Raw genomic sequence first — 21,059 nt, forward strand, 5'->3', positions numbered from 1 at the left:
GTGCTGTCTTCCCCCACTCATCGTGTACCACAACCACCTTTGCAAGAATGAACTTGTCTTGGACATCTCTTGGGAAACGAGCAACGCCAACGTTATTATCTGTAACAGTAACATCGATAATGCCTTGAATTCACTTGTCAAGCGTGAATACCCACATGGCGAAACCAAGAGTCATGCAGGTGACGATGTGGCATTGAAAGATTACGCTTTGTGGTATGATGACTAAACATGACAGCTTTTAACTGTCATGTTTAGGGTTCAACATGGAGTTTCCTTCATTGTTCCACTTCCTTCTAATCTATTGCTAGGGTGGGATGGAAACGTCATCAAGGAATACTCGTTCCCTTTTTTTTTAACTCGATTAGAAAATGTGTGAAGAATAATACAGTGGTACCTCTACTTACAAAATTAATTGGTTCTGGAATAAATTTCTTCACTAGAAAATTTTGTAAATCGAGATACGTTCTCCATGTAAATGCCCTAATCCGTTCCAAGCCCTCCTAAATTCAGACATAAGTGTTTCCTAAAGCATAAAAATACCATCAGAATATGTAACAAATAGATGTAACAATTATATTATTGCACAATAAATGAGACTTTGCATTATGTAAAAAAAAACCTAAGAATAAAGACGAAAAATTATTGTCATTTAACTTTTAACTGCGTCCTCATCAGTTTTTGCCCTCTTTGGTTCATGTTCTCTCTCAGAAGTGGGTTTTGCCTGGTGTTTTGTAAAGAACCGATCCAAGGACGGTTCTATCTATCTATCTGTCTTTCTGTCTATCTTTCTGCCTATCTATATATCTACGCACAAGTCGCACATAGACACATACGTAGAAGTCCCTCTTAGCCAATGCGATGCCAGCATGATGCTCGGTAATAGCCAATGGCAGAGCAGCTATAAGTATGTTGCGTTCAGGAAACTCGGAGATGCGACAAGCAGCCCTTACTGTGTTTTTATCTTTCGTATCTTGAAATGTATTCCATAACAAGAGGCAATATTTTCCTGTTGAGGCGTTTCGTAACTTGAAAATTCAATATGAAGAGACGTTCATAAGTAGAGGTACCACTGTAAATGGAGTGGCACTTGTTCATCTGAAAGGACTTGAGATGTAAGGCCGGAAGAAAAGGTTTCAAGTCAAGCACCCCCCCCCCCCCTTCTTTTAGTGTGTAATTGTTTGCAAATATCAGTTCTCGACTTGATTATTCAACGGCTTCTTACTTTTATTCCCCATATTTGAAAACGTACGTTTACTTTTTACTTCTTACTTTGTCAAAAGATGCATGTTACTTTGTTCAACCTCTGCGGGTGATGACACCATTTCAAAAAATACATAAATGCAGCGATATTAAGTCAACCGCAGTTGAGATCTTGATTGACATCCCGGGGTATATGTCAAAGTTTGGGAGGAATGTTTATCTTCAATTAAAAAGCATGATTCTTATAAGCTTGATAAAAGTCCTTAAAATCTTTCAGAGAATTATTATCGAGCTCGTGAATCAAGCCAACGCTTTTATTGTCACAGAGTGCAATTTGTTTTGTCGATGTATTTCCTCAAGAAGAAAATGATCTAATCTTCAATCCAGATTATTTTATTTTGTGCAACCATTTCCCAAAATAAAATTGAGTAAATTTAACACACCATTTTAGTCAGCGTAGATAAGGAGATGAATCAACATTTGATATATTCTCTCATTTCAACCGTTTTAATGATCGCATGCATCTCCTACATCACTCCCTCACTTCATTTCTTCTGCATCCTCCTTGCCTGACTCTGACAGCAGTGCACCTGCTACCGGCCAGAATGTCCTGCTGTTGTCGGTTCCACACATTTGGTGTCGCCGTGAAAAAGGATGAAGCCTTTTGGTAGTTTTGACAAAAACTGTTTTCCTCTCCCCTTCTCCACTTCATTTGTCTCTCAATGTGGCAACTAATTGGCTTTGCAAATGGTTACTCTCTTCCTGAATCAAGTCTGTGCATACGCGGGAAGAGGATGGACTACTAGTCCATTGCTTGAGAACAAAGGTGGCAGAATTTTCAGCATTCATTATACTGAAGACTTTGATGTACTCTTAAACATGGGAAGAAAGAGTCTCATAAGGCAGGAAAAAAACAACTGATTGCATATACTCAACGTAGTATAATTTGTAGACAATGTCTGTACAAGTGATTAGTCACAAGCCACTCAGGATGTAATCATACTATGAGTCATAATGACACTTGGTTACATTGTAAATACTGTACAACAAAGTCTGACATCAGCTCCCTAGTTTCGGTTTTTAATTTACCAGTGAGGGGGTCTGCAGGTACGAGTCATTAACAGCAACAAATAAAAAGATAATCCTGATTTGTATGTGTTCTCAGGTCATAACTGCTTCGTCTTCAAGTAGCACACGCAGAAGAGTATTTGAACAGTTGCCTGGTAGTTGTATATTGATTCATCCGTGAACAAGCGGTAAACAGAGTTGCTCTATCGTTCAATAAATCAGTTAAAATCGTATGAATAAGCTACATCTTATAATGGGTCGAAATCCAGCGCCTGACTTTGTATTCCAGGAAAGGTTTGATTCAGTTCAGCCATTTCTCAAAACAGTGTCTTAGAGTTGTCAGTATTTTTAGAGCCACTATACAGCCCCCCCCCCACCCCCACCAAATGTTCTTTCAACTAGAGCCACGCCCCGACAGTGCAACTGTAGACGTTGCTCTTGCATTACCTCTGTCTGCCACACACTCATTTACATTCTCAACAGAGCTGCGCAACAATGACGCCACATTCCCTTTGCTGCTTATACCGCAGCATCTGATGCTCAAAATTCCCTTTGGGGTTAATAAAGTTGACCCTTCAAATTGATTAACATCACCATATACGTACTTAGCTAATGAAAGGTCTTTTTTTCAAACACTTTTACAGGGCCTCATATAACAGATGTAAGTGATTGATGAGGTTGGCCCGGCAGATAAACCAGAATGGGCTGGGAATTACAGAAAGGGAAACACACATATGTAAGGGAATGGCTAGCGATAAAGAGAAACCTATTTTTAATGGACAAAACACTCTTTGGTATACAGTAGAGGAAGACTATTGAGCAAAATAACGGTGGATGGTGAGGCAGAGAAAAAAAATGCACCCTGTCAAAGGCTAGTTGCTGATTGTGCAGCATTGGTGAAGGCATGGTTCCACACGGACACCAGAGAGGAAAAACATTTGCATCAAGGCTCAGAGAAAAGAAATGCGGTTGTCTGAGGCCATAGAAGGGTCAGCGAGAAGGAGGAAGTGACTGTCAGATAAAGGACGGATACAGATGAGAGCTAAGATGACAGCGCTAAAGTGTGTTTTAGTGAACAGGACTGACAACGATGTGAGGAAGGAGAAATTATCCTGTTGGGAATTGTAGGTTGCATGGGGCAGTATACGGGCGATGATAATGATGAAGGCAAAGCGTTCGGGATTTCATGAACTGAGGAAATGCATGATATTAAGGCAGACGATGCACTTGAACTTGTAATTTTATGCTTGTCAAAGTTTGATGAGTTTAACCCTTTCATGCTCCCTGTAACCTGATAACAGGATAAGCTGTCCACTGAAGTAACCGCTGTCCCTAAACGGGTTAAATGTAGAAGCAAATGTTCTCATAGCAGATGATGGAAATAGAATAAATGTATAACAGAGTCACACTCTTGCCATCATAAAACCTTAAACTCTACAGGAAATGTGTTCATGAATGTTTCAACATTACACATGCAATGGTAAAAACTGGGTTACAGTGAAATTCCTCTACAACGAAATCATGTTTGCAGCAAGAAATTTTTCACAACACAGGGTTTTTCACTGTAGCAAATTTGATCTCAGATGTAAACACACACACACACACAAACGTACAGTATGTGTACTCTTTCCAATTCCAATAGTGCAGAAGTAGGAGCATACACTTATTTGACACTTCATATAGTCAGTGTCGAAAGAAAAAAAGGGAAAGAAATTGCGAAATTTACGATCAGCATTCACTTTCGCATACATCAATTTCTTGGATAATGTCTTTTATTTTGCTTCCTCCGTCTTTCATTTTGATCACTTTTACCCTCTCTTCCAGCGTCAGAGCTCTTCTTGTCTTAGCTGCTTGACATCCAAAGGTCCGTTTTGTAGCCATTTTAGCAATGTAATGTTCTTGCTGCGTCTGAAACTAAGAATAACAAATACTTCCTCGACTACTGCGCATATGTAAACCAGTGTGGTGGTTGCTGTTGCTGTTTCCGAACGAAGCAGTAGAGGTCGCTGTTGATTTAGACTTCGTTGTAGTGAGTCTCATCGCGAGGCAAGAGCAGAGAAAAAGATTTCGTACAACGCAACAGGGTTTTTTTTCATTGTATGGGGAGCAGGAAAGTGGGAATGGTGTTAATGCATGAAGATTTTTTCACACTAGGGAGTATTTTCGCCCATGTAGGTTTCGTTGTAGAGGAGTTTTGCTGTAGCTGATTCATGCTAAAACTTTTTTTTCAGGAGTAATTAAAAAAAACTTTTACAGTAATGTGTCATCAAATCATATTAAAAAAGAGCAGTTTATGTTTGCCACAAAATTGTCAAACTTATATATTTAAATTTTACAGTAAAACCCTAAAATCCATACATAGGGGCAAATTTAGCATGTGAATCAGACCTGCACATTATCAGTATGACTCTTTTCACCCAAAACAAAATGCTATTGTCAGACATTTGATCAAAACAGCATTCTCATAAATAAAAGCTGGTTGAAAATTGGTTCATAAAACTAAATGGGGTAGCATAAAAATATGTTTTAGTGACTCCACTGTTTTTAATATGAAGACAAAATCACATACACTATAGAAGTCTGGCGGCCATATTGGATGGGGCAAGATCACGGTCAAAGATCGGAAATATATCGTTCAGAGCTGAACAGGAAATGATGACGATCAGTGATGTGATGCCAGAGATAAACAAATACATTTTTGTCATCAGTAAATGTCCTATTAATCCTGCTCAACACGTCTGCATATATTTTGAAGTATTTTTATCATATTTCATATTTATTATTTAATTTATGTGCCCAATTTATGTGCCATTAGCCTCAGCTGGAGGGGAGGGCAGCACCCTAGCGCCCTCTATTGACCATCTGCTTCCCTTGCAATATTCCCTCTAAATTCACTTCACTTAGTTTCGGAAATTGCAGAGGTGGCCATTGTGAGTATGGCAGGTCAGTCAGTTAGCTCAGTATTATAGGGCCAGCCCAGTCTGTCCGAGTCGGCGACAGACAAATGGCATTGAGGACTGACTTACCGGTACTATGTCACACTCAGGTGCCACGCAGGCAAATGCAGAAAAACAAACAAACATATTTGATACGTTTCAGTCCCACAGACTTCAGTGGCATCTGTCTCATATTGTTTTTTTTTTCACTAATCGCCACGCTGTGTGTGCGTGCGTGTGTGTGTGTGTGCGTGTGTGTATTGTTTTTATTAGATTTTTTTTCTTTATTTGGCTGTGTGTCGGCTTGTGCGGCGCCTTTGTGTAACACGGAATCACGTTCTCAACGTCGATTCGCTGTCGCCAACGAGGGACGAACTGGGCCCACGCTGGTCGGCCTGAAAAACTGACGGAAACGGGGACGTAATGTCCATCGCTAAGGAAATAGCCTACGTCAGTAGGTGCAGTGGAAGTTGTGATCAATCTAAATCAAGAAATCACACTTTCTTCCTGGCCATGCTATACAATCTTTCTGCTCCATAAGAACTATCGAATATTTTTGTTGCCTTTATGCTCATTGTGGCTTCTGATTCTCTTGTAAGAAATCGAGAGTTCACTGTCATCAGACAGAATCTTCATACGTCCAAAAACAAAAGCAATGGACAGCTGATTTAATTCATTTTAGTGTGCTATGTATTATTTATTAACACAGCATTCTGTGGAATCTGAATGTATGCTGGAATCTGTCATGTTGGGGTCAGCATAAGTTAAACATTTGAAATACGTGTGCACGCTTTTCCACACACACACACACACACACACACACACACGCACAAACACACGCACCCACACACACACACACACACACACACACAAAAGTCAGTGAACAAAAAAAGGTGGCAAGCAAATATTGTCTCATTCAGGGTTGAAAAGTGGCTCCGGCACACCAGGTATGTGTGAGGTTGAGGATTTGGCATCCTGTGCTGATTCTACCAAACCTGCCAACTCATAAACTCACTGCTGTGATGGTTTTCTATAGTTGCCTTCTTGAACTTGAACACAATCCATCTAATGAGAAAAGCAAAATGGCTTGAATGAGTCATCATTTTTTCCAAGGTGATGTGAGAAAGTTATCCTCGTGCCTCTCAGCCAGCTAACAGTGAAACGGCGAGATAGTAGCGCCCTCTTGTGGCTATTTTTTGACAGACATTTGGATGAGGGCGTGCCCATTAAACATCTGACACTGTAATTGTAGTTTGACTTACGGTACAATTTTACTCAAAATGTTTTGTCGTTCATTTGATATTAGACCAGGAATATTTCCTCCACACATTTGTGATTCAGAAAAACGTTTTTGGAATGGGCATCATTTTTTAATTTGGATTTTGTATTTCCTGTCAGTATCACGGGTTGAGCATGTAAGAAGTTATGCATATATGCCTTTTGCTTCATGCCCTTGTCTGATGTAGGTAGGATAGATAGATAGATAGATAGATACTACAGTTAAAAAGTGACAGCAAAAGGTGGGGAAAGCGTGACTATTTCTATGTAATAGTGTCATTTGAAATGAGAAATTTAATCAATGTCACGGTACACCACTGATTACAATGTCCGATTCACAGTGCAGGGGTTGTGGGTTCAAATCCGGGCTCTGGCCTCCCTGTGTGGGTTTGCATGTTCTCCCCGTGCCTGCACTGTCAAAACAGTTGGGTCGAAAAAAATAACTACGGTAATTTTGGGTTAAATTTGACCCAATGACTGTTTTAAAAAAAAGCACCGACCCACACTTGGGTTAATTTGAGCCAAAAATTTGGTTATTCAGTTTTCACTGAGGGTTAAGGGTTAAATTAATATAAGAAATTGGGTCAAATATGTATATATAAATTATGCAGACTAACTTTTCTAAATCTTATCTGGACTCTCCTGCCCCTTGCCACTGCACTCGAAACAAAAAGCTCACGATGCCTTTTTTTTTTTTAATGATTCCTGCATTTGCCCTGTCCAACACACACACAGTTACAAAGCAACGTGACGATTTTCAAAATCTTAAAATATGTAAAGTACCGTACCCAGTGAGAAATGAAGAAATCCGAATGTCAAAAGTGTCGACCTGTAGACATATGAACAGGAAGTCAATGGCTGTCATAGAAGCCAATCAGTCTTGATTGGTTGATTTTTAACCCAACAATTCAGGCATATAACCCAGTAAATGTTTAGTTTGAACCAACAATTTGGTTACTTCCATAAGAAATAACCCACAATTTTGACCCAACGCAAACAATCCAAAAATTGAGTTCATGAAATAACCCAACTGTTTTTAAAGTGTGCGTAGGTTTTCTCTGGTTACTCCGTTTTCACCCCAACAAACAGGCATGGCAAATTAATGGAACACTCTAAATTGCCCCTAAATGTGATCGTGAGTGCGGATTGTTGTTTGTCTATGTGTGCCCTGCAATTGTCTGGCAACCAGTTCAGCTGGGATCGGCTCCAGCACACCCGCGACCCTCATGAGGATAAGGGGATGGATGAAACTTGTTTTTCAATTATATATGGTCTCATGTGCCACATTGTACTAAGTACAGAAGATTTATAGACTGTTGTAAAATATTTTATACAGTATACAGTATATCATATAGTCTATCTTTAGACATTTTAATATGTAATCTGTTTCATTGTAATATCGGACACGCGTGGGACTCATTCACTTAACTGGTGTTTTTCCAGCTTACTATTTTCTTATTGAGGTCAGTGGCAGTATTGAGAGAAAGCAAGTGGGTAGCCAGAAAAAAAAGGACATGCATGGAGAAAAACTGATGAAAAATAAACTTTTATGTAAAATAAAAATGAGTTCTTAAAAAAAGAAAAACATGTCTTTGTGGCCACAAAACAAACCATCTTTTGCGTTCTAAACTCTGTAGCGTAGGGGGAATTTGATGCAGGAATTCTCATCATGCTGAGCGGCATTATGAAAATAGTAAGAAATAAGAATTATGTTTTTATTGTAAATTTTAGATGTTAATTATTTGATGGTAGTAGTCGCAGACTTGTGTTCATCCACCTCTTTTACCCAGTTATTGTTCACTCGCTGTTGGAATATTTATTTTAGAGCCGTGACCTTCACTAAGTATTGCAGTTGAAGTTTATGGCATTAAATACAAGATGTCGCGGCAGAGTCTTTATTTAATATTTGTTTTTATTTGTTTGACATTGAGACACAAGTTTCCGGCCATAAATCTGACAAGTGATACATACATTCTGCGTGACAAGAGTGGGACGGGAAGGACGCATGTGTGTATGTGTGTGTGTGTGTGTGTGTGTGTGTGTGTGTGTGTGTGTCCCATCCCCCCATACTCCCCATGCCATCTACGACCATGGAGCCACCTACAAAAGGATGCCATTTGCCCTAAAAAGGTGAAATGTGGTATTGTACAGCCCAGCATATGTCAGACCTCGGAAAACAATTTATAGCTTTATTGTTTATCTCACTGAAGAAATTCATAGGCAAACCTGTTATTTGAGTGATAACAGATGACTGCACTTTCATTTTGAGAGAATAAAATTATCCACCTTTCCCCCCCATGTGTTGCGTATGACAATGTCTTGAATGAACAAAGGAGTACAAGGGCCACCCTGAGGCCAGAGGAAATCCACAAATTCATTTTAGAATACTGTGACAGGTCACAACTTTCGTAAATTAAAAATGCCCAAACAAGTGAATGGCAATATACCTGTACAGTTCATAGCGTGTTTATACTCTAAAATAATTGACTGCAGTCACAAAATGTGATGGCGTAATTAGTATTTTGTTTATTTTCAGTGGCCCAAATCTGCCTGCTTTGAATGGGAACGATTGCTCAAGATATGCATATTTCTGCATGATTTGTCAAATGCGCGGGATGATGGAAGTGAAAGATTCCCAGACTTCTGGTGGAGTGCATCATGTTTTGTCCTGAGCATGCGTTAACAGCAGCATTAGCCACTGCAGCAGACAGCACATCCCTCGCTCCGTCCCAACACTTGAAAAATAAAGCCGGCATACCATTGGCTAATTTCCAACACTGCTTTAATATTTTGGACCCAACTGCAAAAAATATTTGACAGTAATATTTGTATTCCTTTTAGGGTGCTCAGAACAGACGCAGCTACCATACTCTGTATTGATCTGCATAAGCGTGTGTGCAGCACATCGGATGGTCAGGCACCAAAAAACACCGACACTCCTAAGCGTCGATATGGCGGCCCGGTGATCAAGTGGTTAGCGCATCGGCCTCACAGTGCAGAGGTGCAGGGTTTGATTCCGGCCTTCCCGTGTGGAGTTTGCATGTTCCCCCCGGGCCTGCGTGTGTCTTCTCCGGGTACTTGCGGTTTCCTCCCACATTCCAAAAACATACATCGCAGGTTCATGGAACACTTTAAATTGTCCCTGCGTGTGAGTGTGAGCGCGAATGGTTGCTCGTTTCTGTGTGCCCTGCGATTGGCTGGCAACCGGTTCAGGGTGTCCTCCGCCTACTGCCCGAAGACGGCTGGGATAGGCTCCAGCACGCCCGCGACCCTTGTGAGGATAAGTGGATCAGAAAATGGATGGATGGAGTGTCTATGTTCAGACTCATTAGCAATTTTCATTTGAGTGTAAGTTGATATTTTAATGCATAATTAAAAATTCATGAAGACAATCAATTTTGTGATAATCATCGACCAAAGTCCACTAATGACTTTTACTGAAGGGCCCGTGCTAGTTCTCACACAACATGAATGGACTGCATTGCTTGTCCTGATTCTTTCTGTTTTTGTGGGTGTCTTCTGCAGCTTCCACCAGCACCACCACTACAGCCAAGACCTCCAGTCATGTGACGCGCTGCAGTGATAGCCAGAAGAACTACTGTGTCAACGGAGGGGAGTGCTTTACCCTTGAAATCATGCCTGGCAGCACTAAGTTTTTGTGCAGGTAAACTTGTGTTCTTCGCTTTGATTGTACATTTTTGTGCCCGTGTGATGGGTTTGCTGTTTTTGTGTTATACTGGGTGTTCTCTCTGTCAAGCTACTCTGGAAACGATTCATTTCACTCAAATGATACTGAGCCTGAGAGGCCAGGAAGGAAACTATGCAGTATATTCACGCTGAGCAGCCACTAAATTAATGCTACAGTTCTTTCACAATTTAAGCTTGAATGTCCAAGAAAATATGGATATCTGCCTTTGCAAAAGTAGCAATACAACAATTTAGTTTATCAAGAGAGTTAAAACTTACTTAAAGGAAGGCTTCATTAAATTTACGTGTGGCTTGATTGGTAGTCATTTATTAGTTTAGCTTGGAAAAATGCTAAGGGCTGAAAAATAAACATCCCCATAGTGACGTAGTTAACTTCTATTGCAACATTTTCAATACACAGGTACGTCCATGTTGGGTGCAACTAGATATAAAGTGTGCTTATCACCGCTGGACAATAGACATACATTGGACAACGAAGAGGACATAAAGAAAAACATAATGCAGAGAAAAAAATTGGAAGTGGTTAACCAGAAACAGCAAACAAGGTCCACGCTAACATTCTATTTAAAAAATTTTTATGGAAAGTGTACTTAGGCAAGTTTTGCCAAGCCCCGAGCTCAAGGACAGCCAGGCTCGCGCGCATGTGTAGCGAACATTTCCGGAACAAGGAATGATTTACAGCTGTTGAAAAGACACGCCACGCAGGGGACATTAAAAACCAATGCCATACCGAGTATTTATTTTTTTTTAATGAAACACGGGTGAGCTGATTTGCGAGAGGGAGGATTTGTGGTTCCTCTGAATCTTAACCCTTCGCGATCACTAGCGCAGGCTGCGGCTTGTGGGTCGTCATGTCCATAATGCGAGTGGAGCCGTGCTCGCAAATTGAGTTGCTGAGACACCAGAGCAAAGTGTCACTCTGTTCATTTTGAAGTTGGAGGTCATACTTGATTAATTCCAACATTGTGGATGCGTGTGTAGCTGGCAAATGAGCACCTTGTCTGCGCCACTTCCTGGTCCACTCGTTCTCCAGAGTGTATTTTGTGTTGTCAAAAGACCATCCGACACTGCATCTTTCACATCAAAAGTGAAATGTTAAATTTTATAGAATAATCGTGTGTATCAGAAGTACTGTGCATGTGAGGCCTTGGCAAAGGCTTTCACAGCAAAGTGTTTAGATAATTCACTTGTTCTATAATAACCATCAAGAAGAATTTGAAGGACCTTATGATTGAGTATTTTCAGAGATAAACACCCATTCAGACTTTGCCGTTTCTATGTGGTTAAGACACAATAGGTCATTTATTTCCATCATCTCTCTTCTAATTTTCCTATATTTTTTCAACCTCTTCCTGTCTGAATTCCTATCATTCTCCCTCTCTCGGTCTCACCCACTCTATCATTCTGTCGGTTTCTCTCTTGGTGTCTCACCCTCTCTCTCTGTCTCTATCTCTCTCTGTCACCCCCGCTCTTCTCCCCGACTCTCTCTCTCACCCTCTCTCTTGCTCTGTAACTCTCTGTCTCACCCTTTCTTTCTCTCTCTCGCTCTCTCTCCCTTTTTCTCGCTTTCTCTCAAATGTTGCGGATAGTCCGAACTGAAAAAAAAAATGGTGTGTTGAATTTACTCAATTTTATTTTGTCAAGTGGTGACGCAAAATAAAATAATCTGGATCCAGATACATTTTTCTAAGTAGACTATACATGTACTTAAAAAAAAATCTGTAAATCCAGATGATTCTATTGTCCACTGCCATTTCCCGGTGCAGGTGGTTGGGAGTCACAACATGTGACCAAGCCCCTCATCATGTCCTGTGCTCCTCCTCCATTCCATTCCTAATACAACGAGCAATCGCATTGTCATCCGCAAAATTCTGCAAAGCTCAGAGGTGTACTTGAAGTCTGATGTTGTACATGGTGAAGAGAACTGCATAGAGGACAGTGCCCTGTGGCTACTGCCGTGCTGTTAAGCACATCTCTGCCAGTTGGTCCCTGCGTAACTACGATTGGATAGTGTAGAAGGCACTTGAGAAGAGTGAAAGGGCCCTTTATTGTTTTTTCAAAAAAACAAAAAAAAGAGTGCAATGTTATTGCTGTGCCGCATGTCAAATACAGTGGTGCCTCTACTTATGAACGTCTCGTCATATTGAATTTTCAAGTTACGAAATGCCTCAACAGGAAAATATTGCCTCTTGTTTCGATATAAATTTCAAGATACGAAAGGTAAAAATACAGTATGGGCAATTCCTCGCAGCTCCGAGTTTCCTGAACGCAACATACTTCTAGCTGCTCTACCATTTGCTATTACCGAGCATCATCCTAGCATCTTATTAGCTAAGAGGGACCTCTACAGTCTGTGTCGATGTGTCTATGCGTCGCTCGGGCCATGAGGCGTTCCGATAGTTATACGTAAATGTGAATTACCCAGAAATAGTGTTCACCAGTCGGGCGATCGCTCACTGTGCTGATGTTTTTCTTGGACATTTTCGGTGGATTGTTAAAAGCCGACAAAAGCAAATCTCTTGGGATCAAGTTCTTGACAAAGCGGCAGGCGAAAACCACTTCTGAGAGAACATGAACTAAAGAGGGCAAAAAACAATGAGAACGCAGTTCAAAGTTAAATGACCATCATTTTTATTCTTTATTCTTTGTTTTTACATTATGCACAATTCTCATTTATTGTGCAATAATCTCATTGTAACATGTATTTGTTACATAGTTTGATGCATATTTATGCTTTCGAAAACATTTGTGTCTGAATTTTAGGGGGGCTTGGAACGGATTAGAGCATTTACATGGAAAATGCGTCTCTAATTACAAACTTTTCGAGTTAAGAAATTTCTTCCAGAACCAATTAATTTCGTAAGTAGGGTTACCACTGTAATCCCATGCATCCATGTCCAGTACTGGTTTCTTGGTCAAAAGGAAAGTGTGAGATGGGATTGCGACACAGCTCATGATTCATTGTGTAACACAGCTGGTGAATGTTGTTGGTGCTGACAGACAAATTGTGTTGGAGTTGTCCAGTTTGCACTTTGAAGTCATTTGTCTGATCTTATGTCAATCATTTGACCATACGTCCAATGCCACATGTGGATCATGAAGTAATAATTGGACATTAAAAAAGATTCCATCATTCCAGGACGTTGCCTTTTTTTTTTTTTTTGTCCATCTTGTCTGTCCTATGTGTAACATGTCAGTACTGTTATTCTCTTGTCCTTTCTACCCATCGACCAGGTGCTTGACCGGATTCACTGGGCACCGATGTGAACAAGCTGTGCTTAAGAAAGTCTCAAACCCAAAACGTATGTGACCACTGTATTCAGTCCCACATGTCATTACTGGTGTTTCACTCTCATTTTTTAAAAGTTGAGAAGTTCATCTTTCTTTTCTGAACAATGATGGTTACATTTGATCATAAGAAAGTCAGAATTCAAGCTCTGTGATCTGGGTTTGATGAAGGACCAATGTCCTCTCTGAGAGCAACAATGAACTGAAATTTGCATGTACCTTCCACATCATCACATCCCATTCTGGTGTCCATCACTAAAATAAACAGTGTCTTTTTTTTTTCTTAATACTCAACCGCTACTAATTTTTCATTCAGCACGCCCCTCTGACACCAGCATATCGGACCAACACTGTAGACTAACTTGCACGTTTTATGCTAACTTGTAACTTGCAACAAAGATTTGGAATAAATGTCTCACAACACTGGGACTCAAGTGAGCACTGGGGGCTGAGGCTCCTCCCGTGGTCTTTGTGAGTCCTGTGTCTCTGGGCTTATATAATTATCGGGTTGGGCTTCACAAAAATCAAGTGGCTGCGTATTCACATGCACATTTCAGTCATCTGCTTAAAATTTAAACCTCCCTAAATCCAAGAGATTTTTCCATTGAACTCAAAAGTTACGAATTCCAACAAGACGTTTGTCTAAGGAGCCCTCCATCCCAACACCAGTGATGACCATTGTGGGTTCTTCTTCACTTTGATACACTAACTGCCTGTCTCTTCTTGTCTGTTTCTCTTTTCTCCTAATCAGGTGTCCAAATGAATTTACTGGTGATCGCTGCCAAAACTATGTAATGGCCAGCTTTTACAGTATGTCTACTTTCACTTGTCTCTTTGTTTTTTTTAATGGTGCATGTTTCATTAGCTGTAGATGTGCTGTGATATGATGCCTTCAAAGTTATGTTTCACTATAAACCTATGATATAGGCAGATATGATTTTTGCATGTTCAAGTTTGCTTCAGTATGTGAAAGCTGCATGCGATATTGATTAAGTGCACGTGCGCGCGCACACACACACACACAAACACACACACACGTACACACAGCTCTACATAAATAAGGAGCTTATTCATAGGGAACTACCATGCATGGCTAAACACAATCCAGTGGTGTACAGAACAATCACAAGTAAGGAAGCGGCATAAATCTAAAAACCTTAATGAATTATGCCTAAACTAGGATGGAAAATCAGAGGATGGAAAAATGCTGATGTCACTCCAAACAAGCAAGCAGGCCTTTTTTTTGCAAATATGAAATGTGATGGTGAGAAATCAAACAGCCCTTGCTTATTATGTGTATATGCTTCGTGCCAGCATTCCTGATTCTCAACGACCTGGCCGGATTACATTGTCATGGCCACAAATAGAAGCGGAAATTCAATTGGTCAAAAAACAAACAAACAAATAAACAAAAGAACATGTTAACATCTAAAATGCAGACCCTAGCTGGCATGTGACATCAATTTGAAGTTAAATATTGGATCTTGATGTCATATTGATGTTGAATTGACATCAGATACCCACTGGGACTGGAAGCTGAAATTATTATCTCTGCTTTGAAACAGTAGGGCACAAGAGCTTTGCTCGGGGAGGTGTTTACAATGCTGCAAAGGACATTTTTGATCTCCTCAGCGCACTGCTTTAGAGCCCATTTTGGAAAGTTATCCAAGCCAATTGTGTTGTATGGGCTGATTCCACAGACGACCTAATTCATTTGTCTGCAGCAAGACAAACAGCTTTGTCCTCTAAGGTCGTGATATTGAGGGGGTTCTCAGGGAGGGGTGGAATCCCAAGAGTTGCTTATTGTCCATTTTATCGTCTATTGAGTGAACATGGGCAAGAGTGAAAATGTTGCCTACTCTGGTGTTTGCCCCTCGGCCAAAGTAGAGGACAATCAAAAAGATATACTATACTGGAAACTCAGTTCCCCTCAGGTTTTCAATACGGCAAAAATATTAATCATTCTTTGCAGAGGAAAAAGAATGTATGTCCTGAGCATTGTTGTATGGTCCATCTGCTTGTGTTGCAACACCGTTTGTGTTCAGAAACCCGTTGCTAATTTTTAGCTTGTGCCCCTCTGGAGTTTTGTATCGTATGTTAGTGTTCAGGTGGCAACGAATACACAACATTTCTTTGTTTTTTTGTGTTGGTGTAAATTTACTAGGCAGTAAAACACGGCTGACCATGACAAATGAATTGTCACAGTGTCTTAGTGTTAATCATTCATCTCACGAAAGTAAACTATCTGAACAAAAACAAACACTTGACTGTGTAACACAATTAGATGAGCTAATGGAATTAGCATAGATGTGACAGTAAATATGAACATTCAAACCACTGTTACTTTAACACACACACAGCTGCAACACATACAAACAGAGCATACAACAATGCACAGAGGAATATATTCTCTCTGCTCTGTGGCGACAACGATGACGGCAGCATGACTGGACAGTGTGACTTTTTGCGCTCTTAATAATGCTGCATTTCTCCCACCAGACCACAATGCAACCTACACAGTTTGTAGCACAACAATGTATACTACACTGGACTTTAGGGAGTATTAAAAAAATTGTCATCTAATTAACATGGGAGTTTTCGTATGCACCAAACTTTGGTTGCATAAATGTCATTCGTATAAAAAATCTGCTATATTGCGAGGGTGTGAAGAATATTGTGGGGACTGCACTGAACCAGTTTTTATCTGAAGAGGTGGAGCTAACGACAAGTTATGGACTTCCGAAAAAATGTTACAATGACCTCTATGTTCAAACTTCAGTCATGTCTTCCATGCAACAATATCATTGTTCATGATCCATTAACATTTGATATTGAATGACCAATGCTCATTGTTGCAGAACTTTGTTTCCCTATTCACCCGAGAATAGAATAATATCAGGAAATCAATTTAATCGGAAAATTCCATATTCTCTCTGCCACTTGACTACTATGTCAGAATATCTTGGAATTAAATTCAATGGTATGGACCATTCCTTTCTTGCGTAAGTACCGGTAGTTTGAAAATGTAAGCCCTTCTTTAGTTTTTGCTATTTAACTGAAGGGATCGTAAATTCAGGACCAGTAGCACAATTACGATTCTTTAGACATTCAACCAATGAAAAAAAAATAATGATTACTAATTTGAATAATTTCACAAAGCGTACACACAATCAGTTGTTCGAACACTAAATGCATCCATCTTGAAAATGTTAGTCAGGCAGTCATTGATTTGTCTAAATTCTCCATGAAAGGGCAAAATGGGGTTTTATTATGCACAACTGTATGTTCACTTCTCTTCAATTATTTCTTCCTACATATTCCATTGCAGTTTTTATTCAGTTTGTTTCAATCAAAATACACTACTGTCCGACTGCTTTTTTTTCTTTCTTTCTTTTTTTCAACTGCTTAGCCATTTCCATGTTCCTGATATCAACCCTCCCCACTGCTGCAGCTCTCTGCCTCTTCGATAAAGTGTGTTTGCTGGCATGGAGTGCTAGAAAACTGTAACCTTTCTTTCCAAGTGACATCAGTAATATCCATCCATCTATTATCTGATCTGCTTATCCGCACGAGGGGCGCGGGCGTGCTGGAGCCTATCCCAGCCGTCTTCGGGCAGTAGGCACGGGACACCCTGAAATGGTTGCCAGGCAATCGCAGGGCACACAGAGACGAACAACCATCCGTGTTCACACTTACACCTAGGCACAATTTTAGAGTGATAATTGTGATTTGATCCACTGAATCGGTTTTGAGTCAATCCAGGCCACAATACCTGGATCGGTATCGGGTTGTTTTTATTAGAATTTTTATTTTATTAGAACCAGCCAGATCCAGTCCATAAGGTCAAACTGTATCATATTCACACAACTTCATTTTGCATGAGATGCCACACACACACACACACACACACACACACATATATGTGTGTATATATATATATATATATACACGCATGCAACGCAGGTTCCATGGTGAAGGGCCCCAGGCTGCCAGATCAGAGGAGGAGGTCATACCAGAGATTGGGAGGCAAGCCCCAATGAATGCAGATGATGAGATTGGGAGGCCAGCCCCAATGAATGAAATGCTGAGCAAGGCAGCAACTGACCTGAAAGCTAAGATCATGGCGAGAATGAAAGCTGGGCAACCTCGAAACCGATTACAACGGCTATGTGAAGTACCACCTGAAAGTCTCATGGAAAGTGTGAATGCAGCACTGAGGGCGATCCCTACCGTAACGATCACGGAAACCAATGAGCTGATATACGCTTCAGTATCAGTGATCCTTGAGATGCTTGGCTATAAGAGCAACCATGGAAGCCATGAGATACGTTACCCACCATGGAAAAGACGGTTGGAGGCTAAGATCAAGGCGGCTCGGAAAGATGTGAGTCAATTGACGGAGGCCCAGAGAGGTGTGATGAAAAGGCCGATACCCGAGAGGTACATCCAGATGACCATACCTGAAGCACTCGAAACTGCCAAACAAAGGCTCCAAGCCTTGTCCAGCCGCCTAAAGCGGTACACGAAAGAGAATGAGGCCAGACGAATAAACAGGCTGCTTGCAACACAACCTGTGAAAGTGTACGCTCAGTGGCAGGGTCCTAACAACAGAGCTGACCCACCAAGACTGGAAACTGAAAGGTACTGGAAAGGCATATGGGAGAAGGAGGTTGCACATAACAGCAGTGCACAATGGCTGGTGACCCTGAGAGAGGAGCACAGCAACCTCCCTGAACAGAACCCAGTTACCATAACAGTGGCAGACATACAGGAAAGAGTCTCAGATATGAAGAACTGGACAGCACCAGGCCCGGACATGGTCCATACCTACTGGCTAAAGAAACTCACAGCACTCCATGAGCGCCAAGCAGCACAAATGAACCAGCTGCTGAGGGATGGGACTCACCCAGGATGGCTAACCGAAGGGCGAACGATCCTGAGCATGAAGGATCCCTCAAAGGGTGCAGTCCCATCCAACTATCGGCCAATAACCTGTCTCTCCACAACATGGAAGCTCATGTCAGGCATCATTGCGGCTAAGATAAGTGGACACATGGCTCAATACATGAGCGAAGCACAGAAGGGCATTGGTAGAGATACCAGAGGAGCCAAACATCAGCTCCTGGTTGACAGAACAGTCGCACAAGACTGCAGGTCCCGAGGTACCAACCGGTGCACAGCCTGGATTGATTACAAGAAAGCCTATGACTTGATGCCACATACATGGATCACTGAATGCTTGGAGTTGTATAAGGTGAACAGGACCCTAAGAGCCTTTGTTGCGAACTCGATGAGGATATGGAAAACGACACTGGAAGCCAATGGCAAGCCACTTACCCAAGTGTCCATCAAATGTGGCATATACCAAGGTGATGCACTCTCCCCACTGCTGTTCTGCATAGGACTGAACCCCCTAAGCCAAGTAATCACCAAGACAGGCTATGGATACCGCCTCAGAAATGGAGCTACAATCAGTCACCTCCTGTACATGGATGACATAAAGCTGTATGCTAAGAGCGAAAGGGACATAGACTCCCTGATCCACACAACCAGGATCTACAGCAGCGACATCGGGATGTCATTCGGGCTTGGTAGTCCGCACTGAAGGGGTCTCACTCCCTGAAAAAACAATAGCAGACATTGAGGACAGCTACAAGTACCTCGGTATACCACAAGCCAATGGCAACCTCGAACTGGCAACAAGGAAAGCGGCTATGGCCAAATACCTCCAGCGAGTGAGGCAAGTCCTAAGAAGCCAGCTCAATGGCAAGAATAAGACCCGGGCAATAAACAGCTATCCCCTGCCAGTGAGACAGATACCCTGCAGGAATAATAAGGTGGCCAAAGGAAGAGATTCAGACCACAGACGTTAAGACCCGAAAGCTCCTAACCATGCACGGAGGGTTCCATCCTAAATCCGGCACCCTGAGACTGTACGCTAGCCGAAAGGAAGGAGGCCGGGGACTAGTGAGTGTGAGAGCCACTGTCCAGGATGAAACATCCAAGCTCCATGAATACATCAAGGAGAAGGCTCCAACGGATGACATACTCAGAGAATGTCTCAGACAATGGGGAACAGAAGATGAGGCGCTGGAAGAGGGACCATCATGGGAGGACAAGCCCCTACACGGGATGTACCACTGGACCATAACTGAAGTGGCCGATCTCAAGAAGTCCTATCAGTGGCTAGAGAGGGCTGGCCTGAAGGACAGCACAGAGGCACTCATCCTGGCTGCTCAGGAGCCGGCCCTGAGCACCAGAGCCATTGAGGCCCAGATATACCACACCAGACAAGACCCAAGGTGTAGGTTGTGCAAAGAGGCACCTGAGACGATCCAACACATAACTGCAGGGTGTAAGATGCTGGAGGGAAAGCCTACATGGAACGCCATAACCAGGTGGCTGGCAAAGTCTACCGAAACATCTGTGCGGAGTATGGACTGGAAACCCCAAGGTCAAAATGGGAAACACCTCCGAAGGTGGTGGAGAATGACAGAGCGAAGATCCTGTGGGACTTCCAGATCCAGACTGACAAGATGGTAATGGCGAACCAACCAGATATCGTGATCATAGATAAAGGGCAGAGGAAAGCCGTTGTAATGGATGTAGCGGTTCCAAGTGATGGAAACATCAGAAAGAAGGAACACGAGAAACTCGAGAAATACCAAGGGCTCAGAGAGGAGCTGGAGAGAGCCTGGAAGGTAAAGGTGACAGTCGTGCCTGTGGTGGTCAGAGCACTCGGGGCAGTGACCCCCAAACTAGATGAGTGGTTGCAACAGATCCCGGGAACAACATCGGACATCTCAGTCCAGAAATGTGCAGTGCTGGGAACAGCAAGGATACTGCGCAGAACCCTCAAGCTTCCTGGCCTCTGGTAGAGGACCCGAGCTGAATGAGGGACGGACACCACCCGAGGGGGGGTGAGACGAGGAATTTTTTATATATATATATAGTGTATATATATACATATATATAAAACTTCATTGATTACGAGCACCATTAAGGGTCCCAATAGTTAATAAAAATAACAATCTAACCTAAAAAAAATAAAACTATGCATTCATGTAAATATTAATGAATTGAAAACAAAAATGACATGGCAAAATAGAATATATATAAAAAACACATACGTTTGACTGTGAGAGTTGTGTGTGTGTGTGTGTGCGTGTGTGTGCGTGTGTGCATGTGCGTGTGCGTGCATGTGTGTGTGTTTCTCTGACATGAATTTTAAAGACTATACTAACTTCTTTTTCAGAAGCTGAGGAGCTGTATCAGAAACGTATTTTAACAATAACAGGAATCTGCATTGCCCTCCTAGTGGTTGGAATCATGTGTGTGGTTGCCTACTGCAAAACAAAGTACAGTATGCCACATTTTTATGGATGATTTTGCATAGCTAAAAATTTCAGTGAATGATTGAATTATAGCAGGGGTGTCAAACTCATTTTTGTTGCGGGCCAGATTTGAGTTAGTTTCCCTTGGAGGGCCGTTACGACTGAAACCATATAAAGAAGTCAAGAATCACGGCTTATTCACCTATTGTTTAAGATACTGTAATGAGGGGTTTGATAACAAGAAAAT

General features: G+C 41.6%; 1 protein-coding gene across 2 annotated transcripts in view; it reads left to right on the forward strand.

The window, feature by feature from the left end:
- nrg1 (neuregulin 1) overlaps nt 1-21,059 on the forward strand; it is a 36,048-nt gene that overhangs the window by 9,395 nt on the left and 5,594 nt on the right. Inside the window, exons 2-4 of one of the 2 annotated variants that reach the window (XM_086135120.1) lie at nt 10,008-10,146; nt 14,230-14,288; nt 20,734-20,836. In XM_086135120.1, coding sequence (XP_085991246.1) covers nt 10,008-10,146; nt 14,230-14,288; nt 20,734-20,836 — 301 coding nt within the window. Of the gene's footprint in view, nt 1-10,007; nt 10,147-13,424; nt 13,493-14,229; nt 14,289-20,733; nt 20,837-21,059 lie in introns of both variants that reach the window. The other variant, XM_086135119.1, reaches the window with a different exon arrangement.

The sequence above is a fragment of the Hippocampus guttulatus genome, chromosome 17 (genome assembly GCF_054856545.1).
Source record: "Hippocampus guttulatus isolate MCC_2025c chromosome 17, RoL_Hgut_1.0, whole genome shotgun sequence".
Classification (NCBI taxonomy): domain Eukaryota; kingdom Metazoa; phylum Chordata; class Actinopteri; order Syngnathiformes; family Syngnathidae; genus Hippocampus; species Hippocampus guttulatus.